Source organism: Diplotaxodon limnothrissa, linkage group LG14 (assembly GCF_057381915.1).
Source record: "Diplotaxodon limnothrissa isolate DT_005_m linkage group LG14, D_limnothrissa_male_GT1.1, whole genome shotgun sequence".
NCBI classification, from domain to species: Eukaryota; Metazoa; Chordata; class Actinopteri; order Cichliformes; family Cichlidae; genus Diplotaxodon; species Diplotaxodon limnothrissa.
In genome coordinates, this window is record NC_140609.1 from 1,385,004 (window position 1) to 1,394,445 (window position 9,442).

Below are 9,442 nucleotides of genomic sequence, written 5' to 3' on the forward strand. Positions count from 1 at the left end.
GTATAGAATGAGAATCTTAATATCTTGACAATATGAGAGAATGTATGTGTGGTGTATATATAGAAGAAATTGCAGGTAAACTTAGGGCCAGGGCTGCGTGAGCCACTGATTCTTTCTGCTCTCCTGCGAACACCTTTGTTTTTACTTACTTTACTTTTTGTTCCCAAATCAGTAAAATAAGACTTAATATGGCAGTCCATTACATTCTAATCTTGGAACATGCACTTATACACAGTACACATGTACAGTCTTTGCATGCAGCTTCCACACCAGCACTTCTTTGTGTTTGGCTGGAGTGAGTGTGATGTCACAACACCTGTGCAGTAAACATGTTTTATTCCAGCTTCCACATTTGGCGTCACTCTGTTCTTTCCATCAAGGCTCAGCTGGGGTGTACTACGGAGCAGTGGATGGGTTAGCAGGTTATGTTGAGCTTATAGAGTATACATGTCGACCCCGAGTGCGTACGTGCCACGGCTCCATTTGAACCTTTTACACTGGCCGAATATTAATAATGTCTCCTCAGAAAACTTCATCTCACATTAGTCTCGACTACTTTACAGCGCTGGTGTTGCCTTTTATGTTTATAGGATTTACAGATTTCCTCTGACGTGTTTGTCGTCTTACCCGTCATCTCCGACGGGGATTAGTCGAGCTAGCTCATGCTAACAGAGCCTGGCCGTTTTCAACTTTCTTTGAAGTACACCACTCATGACAAAACAAGAAACACAATGAAAGAAGTACAAAGCCTTTATTCTTATGTACAAATGCTAATAGCTAGATTGTTGTATGAGCTTATAGTTCTAATTTTGGGTTCAATCTGAGGTTACACGGGCCCAAACCAAACATGCATGGGTCCAACCTCACAATATTCAATGATTAACTGAATACTAACAAAATCTCAAATGAGATAAAACTCATTTCAAAGCTGCCTTTAACTAAAGATTTATGGATGGACACATTGTAACCTTAGAATGATACAACAGGGAGCATGTTGAGGTTCCAAATGGTTTGAGATCAGATTTGTTCCATTTAAATCACAAAGTGACTCTGAGTTATGACTTTAAGAAGTTGTTACATCGGATATCTGCATTCAGTCAAGTCAGATGCCTTTTTTTCATTATTTAGACAACTTCTTTAATTATTTGAGCTCAAACTCAACTCTCATGTCAACATCGTCACCTTCAGTAAGCAGGGTCAGTTTATAACGACCGTTTTTTTCATCCACAACTCCAAGAACTTTTTTGGGATCTGCTGAGAACACAAACTTAAACCTGTTAGTTCCATTAAGTTCCATCTTGTAGAACAAAGCCTCGTGATTCGTTCCAGGGATGTCTGTGGGGGGCGTCTATGGACAGACATAAGGAGAAAAAGAGTAACAATCCCTGTGTCATCCTGACGCACTGCAGATCAAGTATAGTGGCCCTTTCACACGTGGAGATTAAACTGTTGTTTAATAAGCAGAATTAAGGAGTCTAGTGATGGTGTCAAACAGGAACGATGACAATCAATGTTAATTAAACTAGCAGAATGAGATGATTTTTCTCATTTTAAGAGCTGGTTCAAATTTATTAATTAAACTGTATTCATTTTTAAAAACATAAAAAATAAAAGCTTTTTTGTGGGCCAGTAAAAATACACACTTACTGATATACTGGTTTCTTATTAATATCTAAACCAGTGGTCTCCAACCCACGGACCGCGGACCGCTACCGGTCCATGAGTCATTTGGTACTGGACCGCGAGACCTGAAGCTCGGGGTCTTTTCCTGTGTGTTATGAATAAATCTTCTTTTTGGTACTGGTTTTATTTTGTTGTATTTATCTGCAACACCTTAAAGGCCGGTCCGTGAAAATATTGTTGGACATAAACTGGTCTGTGGCACAAAAAAGGTTGGAGACCGCTGCACTAAAACCAACTCTGAATGACTTTTCTTGTACTTACCATTGGTACAGCTTGAATTTTGTGCTCCTTACAACATACCACCATTGTCTGGTCATTCTTTAGGGTATATATCATGACTGGCATCTTTTCCTTAGTGCCATCTTTTCCTTGAGTAGAGCTCCGATAGCTCCAGATGCAGAGTTTCTTCTCTGAAGAGGAAACAAGGACAAGCAAGAGCAGCATGTCATTCAGCTATGTCTTGTTTTAAAGAACAAAGGTGATGATATCCTGCTGTTCTGTTCGTCTATATGTGTCAGTTTGTTCTGTGCGCAAAACAGGACCAAACTGCAGCGCTCCACAAACTTATTTGTTCGGCTTTTAATGGACCGACCAATTTAAAATCCTGGGGTCACGTTTTGACAGGCAGCAGCTGTAGTGACTGCAGATTTGGACATATGGTATTATTATATCTATTATATTTGGGACTCACATTAACACTAAACTTAGCTACATGTTAGGGTTGAAATTCCACCACATTGAGAGAGACTCACTGCAGAGGCAGCTGGTCATGTTGCTGGTTGCTGTAATCATTTCCGCTCCACAGTGTAGACCTCTGCAGTCGTTCTACAAATGCATTGTTCACTTAAAGGTACAGTCAGTGGTCTTTACTTCCATCCACTTAAACAATTCAGGGTCGCAGGGAGCTGGAGCCTCTCCCAGCTGCCACAGGGTGAGAGGCAGGGTACCCCCTGGACAGGTCACCAGTGTGTCACAGCGCTAACACAGAGACACACAACCACTCACATATAGGTGTGAATAATCGTTTAACCTAACCCCACTAATTGCAGGTCTTTGACTGCGGGAGGAAGCCGGAGTATCCGAAGAGATCCCACACAGAAACGGGAGATCATGCAAACTCCACATAGAAAGGCCCTGGCTAAAGAGTGGATTCAAACCCAGGACCTTCTTGCTGTGAGGCGACACTGCTAACCACCGTGCTGACCCATTTTTTTTTTAACTTTATTAACAGTTATGCTGCGATAGGTGTAGGCTGCTGGGCGATTGCATGATGCATCGAGTACTTCTTCTTCAGTCACCTTTCTCACTCACTATGTGTTTATACATCTCTGTGCATTAAGTCATTAGCGACTTACATTACTGAATGAACAAGAAACGCTCATCACGGGAGATCGTGCATCACGGGAAGCCCCAGCAGCCGAGGCCTATTGCAATGTAATTAAGGGAGGATTTGGGGTCACCTGATCCAGCCCTGCCTGACTAAGCAGACAAATGTCCATCAACATGCGTCAACAGCTTTATTCTCTCAGCAAGTTGCTTTATTCTTAAAAAATTTCAACAATTACAATGTTGAAGAAGCTAGCGCACAAGCTCTTTTTTTTTTTTTGGAATACTTTATTGATATTGATTATTGGGCACCTGGGGAGCAGTGTGTAGGGACAGTACCTTTGTTCAGGGGTATCGAACCCCTGCCCTTCTGATCATGGGGCCACCACTCTACCTACTGAGCCTGCCAAGTTCAACCAAACTGAACTGAAAAGTCAGTAACCATAACAACAAGAACTCTGTCTTACCCAGAGGTGGGTAGTAACGAGTTACATTTACTTGAGTAAGTTTTTGCAAAAAATGTACTTTTAAAGTACCTTTTTTGCACGATACTCTTTACTTTTACTTGAGTACATTTATAAAGAAGAAACGGTACTTTTACTCCGCTACATTTGCAAAATTCGACTTGTTACTTTAATGACGCTACAGTTCAATGCACATGCAAACAGCTCGTCTCTACTGCTTTAACTGTTAAAACAGAAGCAATACTGCGGCTGGCAGGGTTTATTATGTGAAGCAGCAGCTTGTTCAGTTTAAACAGTCTGCATTAAGCTGGGCAAACACTGCGATTTCTTTCAGTCACGTTATTCAGCTCCTGCTCAAACTGTACAATTAAATCTCAGGGGTTAGAAGTTCATAGGTCACGATGCAGGTCTCACACTATACGGCCTGATGCGACCTGAGTGCTCACACTGTGCGTCCATAACATGAAGCTTATCATACAAAATCTGTCCCTCGCTCTCCCTCTCTGTCTTTCACTCACACAGACACACACCGTCAACTTTGCTAAATTACTAATGACAAACATTGACCAGGCAGCTGTGATTGAGCAGCATCCAGCTCTTTTCATGGTTGTTGTAGTCGTGATAATTTTGTGAGGCCACATTGAAAAGCCTCGGATACGGAGGCATAGAGCTGCCACCCAGGCAAAAGAAACATAGAAAAGTGAAAAGTTTATTGTTCTAACAATATACCTTTCACATTTGAACAATATAATATCAGGTTATTACAATATACAGAATTATCACGTTCGTACAATATAAATATTATAGAGGCTACATCGCAGCTCCAGTCGCGCTTCCATCACCGTCTTTCGTCTTTTCCCAGAGTAACAGCCAAACAGGAGGATCTATTGGCGAGCACTGCTTAGCCTTGCACGCGTTCTTATTTTAAACTTAATCTGGAATTCATTGCAAACTGTTTGTGCGGGACATGAATGACAGGATTTTGTTTTTCTACAAGAGTTAGTAAAAAACATCTCCAGTGTGATTGAATCTTCTTGCCAAACATCTGCAGCTTGGCAGTGTATACAGCACTATAATGACCAGAGCTAATTCTTTTGAAAACCTTACATCTTTCCACAGGTTTCAACTTCATCAGACATCACCTAGACTCAGAGCTGGATGAGGCCAGCACAAACAGCAGCCTAACCGACTAAGATGATGGATCCATGGGGTCAGGAAAGCCAGAAGCAGGGCTGGAGAGGTACCTTTCATGTCCATTCACTGGAGGTGTGGATCTATTGCATGGCGTTCCTCACATCAAGAAGCTGTCGATCAAAATCAATACAGCTCTTCCTGCATCAGGAGCTTGTGAAGGAATCTTAGTCATGCAGGACTCCTGTTCACTGCTGAACAGTTGAGAGCAAACTGCTGCTGAAGCTGAACCATCACCTCACTGAGTGAAGAAATGGCACATTTTTGCTAAATATGCAGAAACAGATGCACACCCATACAACTTATGGTAAACTGAGCTGCCTTGTATGAACATATGCTGAAGATGCCTCGTTCTGTTTTCTCTGAGGCTGCTGTGCCATTTGGAGCAAAGATGAATATAAAGTTTACAGCATATCTTTTCACTGGAAATAGTTTGCACTGTTTATATGTTTATATTATTTACTGCAGGTATTGGTGAAAAAAGCTTTATGTTGTGAAAAACTGAAATCTGAAAATTAGAATTGTTGTGCCTTATTTTGATGTTTTTACATATATTCCTGTTGAAAATAGTAAAATTTGTATATTTATTTATTTTTGTTTGTCTGATAGCATTTATTTATAAAATAAATCGGACATTTCAAACAATTACTCGCTACTTGAGCAGTCTTTTCACCAAGTACTTTTTTACTCTTACTTGAGTAACTTTTTTGACGACTACTTTTCAGTTTTACTTGAGTAATAATATTTTAAAGTAACTTGAGTACAATTTTTGGATACTCAACCCACCTCTGGTCTTACCACAGCAGGTCTGGAGCACGAATGTGTCTTCTTGGTTTAAAATCAGGTATCCAGCACCGTTCTTGCTCTCAATGGACCAATGATACTCTCCTGACTTTCTGAAATTATCCTCCTCAAAATCTGTATTTTTGAGAGAACAACACGACGATGAGCTTCACATCACGCCTCACAATACTACTCTGCTATCATATTCTAAAATGAAATTAAAAAAGAGAAATATTAAAATCCTTTACCCGGTGAAGCCACTTTTAGATTTTCAGAGGACGCGTTCACATTTTGAAAAAAAGACAATAGAAATAAAATTTAAATAATTGTATAATTAACCTATAATAATGACATGATTAAATGTACAGACTGCGCAACTACTGAGAAAGTATAAAATGCCTTTTACCTTCAAAGTAGAAGGAATCCTCAGCTGTATCCAAAAACTCAACATTGATGCAGCTGCTGGACGCCATCAGGTAGACTAACACAAACACAGTCCTTTGTTGGTTAATGAATACGGTGCACGGTAAATCCACACATGATTTTTGAGTCTGTGTCTTATTTCATTTTAGCAGAAAACTTGGGTCCAGTTTTTCTAAGTTAAACACATTTATAACCAAAGCCACTTGTGCTGAACGCAGTGTACAGCTGTCTACACACAAGAACCAAATATCCATGCACATTATTACTTCAGTGGACCTCGCTCTTATTTTGAAAATTCATTCAATGACCAGCTGGCGCTCTGGACTGCAACTGTAGAAGTGTCGATTTCTGGAGATCACAGATGAGGGACACTCTGTCCAAAACCTGCAGCAGGTGGAGAATCTGCTGCTGTGCTGAGCTTATTAAGTAGCCAAGCAGAACAGGGTGTGCTAGGATCAGCTGCAGTCCAAAAACAATGCAAACTGTCCACCGCAGTCTGTCAGGGTTTCTCTGCTGGGAACACATTCAGGTGATTCCTCGGGCTCGTCGTGAACAAACCCCGAGGAGAAGATAAAGGCGTGTTTACAAGCCTGTTATGCCGAGCCCGATGACCCATAATGCCACACAAAAGTTCCCCCATAAAGTCAGCTTTCAGCAAACTTCAGTCTGTTTAGGATTCGTTCCTTCGGGTCAGTGTTATAACCCTCCGCCCCCCAAAAATGCTTTTTTATTCGACATGTGTGTGAATGTTTCGTGGTCCGCCATTAACCTCAGCTGATAGTCCGAATTTAGACAGCGAAAGCTTCGTGACGTTCCTGTTTATCGGTCACGGAGCTCGGAGTAAAAAAACACTAATAGCATGCATATTTACGTTTCGCCACGACTGTGACCGGACGCCTTCCAGTCACGTTTGCAGCTTCAACCATAAATAGAACCATCACATACCTTTGGAGATGCTTTGAAAACCTGCAGAAGTTGTCTTTGTCCTCGGAAGGTCTGCGCTTACTTCCCTTTGAATGGCAGAGAAATGAGCCCGTTTGTAGGAGGAGAAAGCTGCACCTCACCCCGTTACTGTGCCTTCATATGTTTCTTTCCCTCAACGCGTTACAGCGTCACACTTTCTCTCTCTCTGTGTGTGTGTGTGTGTGTGTGATTCCTCCCATACGATATTTATGTTCTACTCTCGATTCTCATATTAAAATATCCATATTTTGGTAATTTGGGGTAAATTTGTAGTTTATGATTAACAGGAACACAGGGGAAAGTAACTATATTATCCAAACAGTTCGTAGGGACTGCTACCCCTCCGACTGTAATACTGATATAAATGAGCCACGGCTCATTATTACTGTTAACGATAAAGACGCGTGGTAAGGTTGTAGAGAGCACTCAAAGCTGATATATAGGCTGAGTATCAACTTATGCCAGTGTGAATGTTATCTATATGCAGTAAAACTGCCATTACAGGTTTTACAAAATAAAAATCCAACTCAAAAATATTTCTGTATTTTTTTTCAATCTGTCACATTTGTTTTGATTGTTAATTGAATATTTTAAAATGTAGTTATTGACTTTTCAGGTTTTAATTTCTTGTGTGATTATTCTTCATAATTAAACAAGAACAAGTAGTCTGATGTGTTGTATTCATTATGAAGATATAATTAGTGTGAATGCTTGAAAAGCATTCACAGTATTGTTCTTCTAATTTGATACACTGCTCTTGATTTTGATTTTCCAAACACAGGTTTTTATACAAAACACTGATATCGGATCAGTATCGTCCATACCAGGGTGAATTTTACTTGGTATCAGATCCGAGTGAAGATATTGCAGGTCATTAGTGTGCATGTGTGTGTGGCAGTGAGATGGGGACTTTCAAGTCAGGCGGAAGAAAAAAAGGAAACAGTCAAACCCGACTTAATGAACTACAAACCCCGTTTTCTCTAAAATATAAATATTTTAATTTTCTCAAGCCGGACAGATAAAGTTAACATAGTTATGAGCTAATGTAATTGCTGGATAGTTTGTGTGGACACAGACTGAATGAACAATGCTGTGAAAAGTCTGGGGTCACCCCCGTGTTTCTGTATGTTTTGCTAACAAGAGTTTCTTGTGGACCAGTTCTCCAGGCTTCCTGAAGGTCACTCTGAGGTCACCTTTCGTTTAAATATCTGGTGCCTTTTCACTCATTGTCAGTCCAGTACCTGACTAGGGATGGGTACCGATATCCGGTGCCATTATGGCCAGACCGAAAAGCAGCGCACATTTTTTTTCCCTGAGATGTCATAAACTTTGGATTCTAGCCAATCATTTTACCTTTCCGAGGATAGTAGGCGGGCCCAGGTACGTACGTTCTTTTAGAGCAGAGCTACAGATTAAAAATGCCCAAGGCGAAGCGGTCAAAAGTCTGGCTGTACTTCACAGCAAAATATGCAAACTCAGCAGCAACAAGTGCTTTAAGCTGATACTGTGATACTGTCAAAGGAGGTAACACCTCGAATCTGATGAAACACCTGGCGACGCATAGCGTTTTTTTAAAAGCTGAGAAATGCACCGTATTTGATAGCTTGCTGCGAGACCTCACACCGAGCACATCTACTGCAGGTGTGGTAGATCTCCATTAGCGAGTTAGTGCGGATCACCCCATGCGTGGGGCTGGACGGTGCTTATCATTTTGCAGAAAAAAAGAGACTGCTAAAAATAAAAACATAAGAGGTTTTTGGACAAAGTTTGTGTTCTCCATTCTTTAAGCACCGGCACCGTTTCAACCTGACCACCTCCACACTTCATGCTTTCTCCTGTTCTCTCTCCTATCTGTGGGAATGAGGCTGTGAATGCAGATAAACCGGTCTCTTGGGGGTGGTCTTACTAAATCCTTGCTTGGTGCATCTGTTTTCTGTGAGTAATCAATGCAATAGTTAAACTAGTCTCTAGCACCATTCCTTGACACATTGTTGTCAAACACCTGAGAACCTGGCTACCTCATACACCACAGCCACTCACTTACCTGCTCCAGAGACTTTTATATTGAAAACCTAAATCCAGTGGAGGTGATCTTCTTACCTAAAGAATACCTGTGCTCCTAACCTCCATCTGCTTTTTTATCCATATCATAGAGACTGACCTAAATTAGCATCTGAGTTGAACCTTGTTTCACCATTTTACATCTTTTGTTGTCATCTTTCAGCATATTGTTCTTTAAACCTTACAGTTTTCAGATGAACCTTGACGGAGGGTTTTTTCTTTTATGCTACGTGTCTTAGTAGCTGCATAGTGTACTGGTTTATACGTTTGATCCCAGGAGGAAACACAAACAAAATTAGTTTTGTTTGTAGGAACCTGGTATCTGGAAATCCCACAGGAAGATTTCCAGGCAACACTCAGCACAGATTTTCCTCCATATATACTATACCAGCCCCTTGGTTATTGCTTTGCATGAATGCCCTGCTTGCTAGCGTCTTGCGCCCCGGTGATATCTGTTGAATTGTCTCAGGGGCATCTTTACAGAGTCTGCACCTCTAAAACCTACACTGAACAAAAATATAAATGCAACACCTTTGTTTTTGCTCCCA

General features: G+C 40.9%; 1 protein-coding gene across 2 annotated transcripts; it reads right to left on the minus strand.

Annotated features, from left to right (window-relative positions):
- Positions 1-566: 566 nt before the first annotated feature.
- On the minus strand, positions 567-6,969 carry LOC146618195 (uncharacterized). 2 transcript variants are annotated; one of them, XM_085371389.1, is made up of 6 exons: positions 6,816-6,969; positions 5,854-5,928; positions 5,696-5,707; positions 5,463-5,582; positions 1,945-2,093; positions 567-1,348 (listed from the first exon to the last, which is right to left on the minus strand). In XM_085371389.1, exons 2-6 carry the CDS (start codon positions 5,918-5,920, stop codon positions 1,142-1,144), a joined length of 555 nt encoding a protein of 184 aa, XP_085227515.1. In that variant the 5' UTR covers positions 5,921-5,928; positions 6,816-6,969; the 3' UTR covers positions 567-1,141. The 2 variants fall into 2 exon arrangements, with proteins under 2 accessions (XP_085227515.1, XP_085227514.1); XM_085371388.1 differs by having other exon boundaries at positions 5,451-5,582.
- Positions 6,970-9,442: the final 2,473 nt, after the last annotated feature.

Bases quoted from the DNA above. Each gene is read 5' to 3' on its own strand.
- LOC146618195 (XM_085371388.1), bottom strand. From the start codon at position 5,920: ATGGCGTCCAGCAGCTGCATCAATGTTGAGTTTTTGGATACAGCTGAG. The intron at 2,094-5,450 runs GTGGGTTGAGTA...TTTCCTCTTCAG, and splicing joins CTGCTGTGGTAAGACCAGAG to AGAAGAAACTCTGCATCTGG. The intron at 1,349-1,944 runs GTAAGTACAAGA...GTCTGTCCATAG, and splicing joins AAATTCAAGCTGTACCAATG to ACGCCCCCCACAGACATCCC.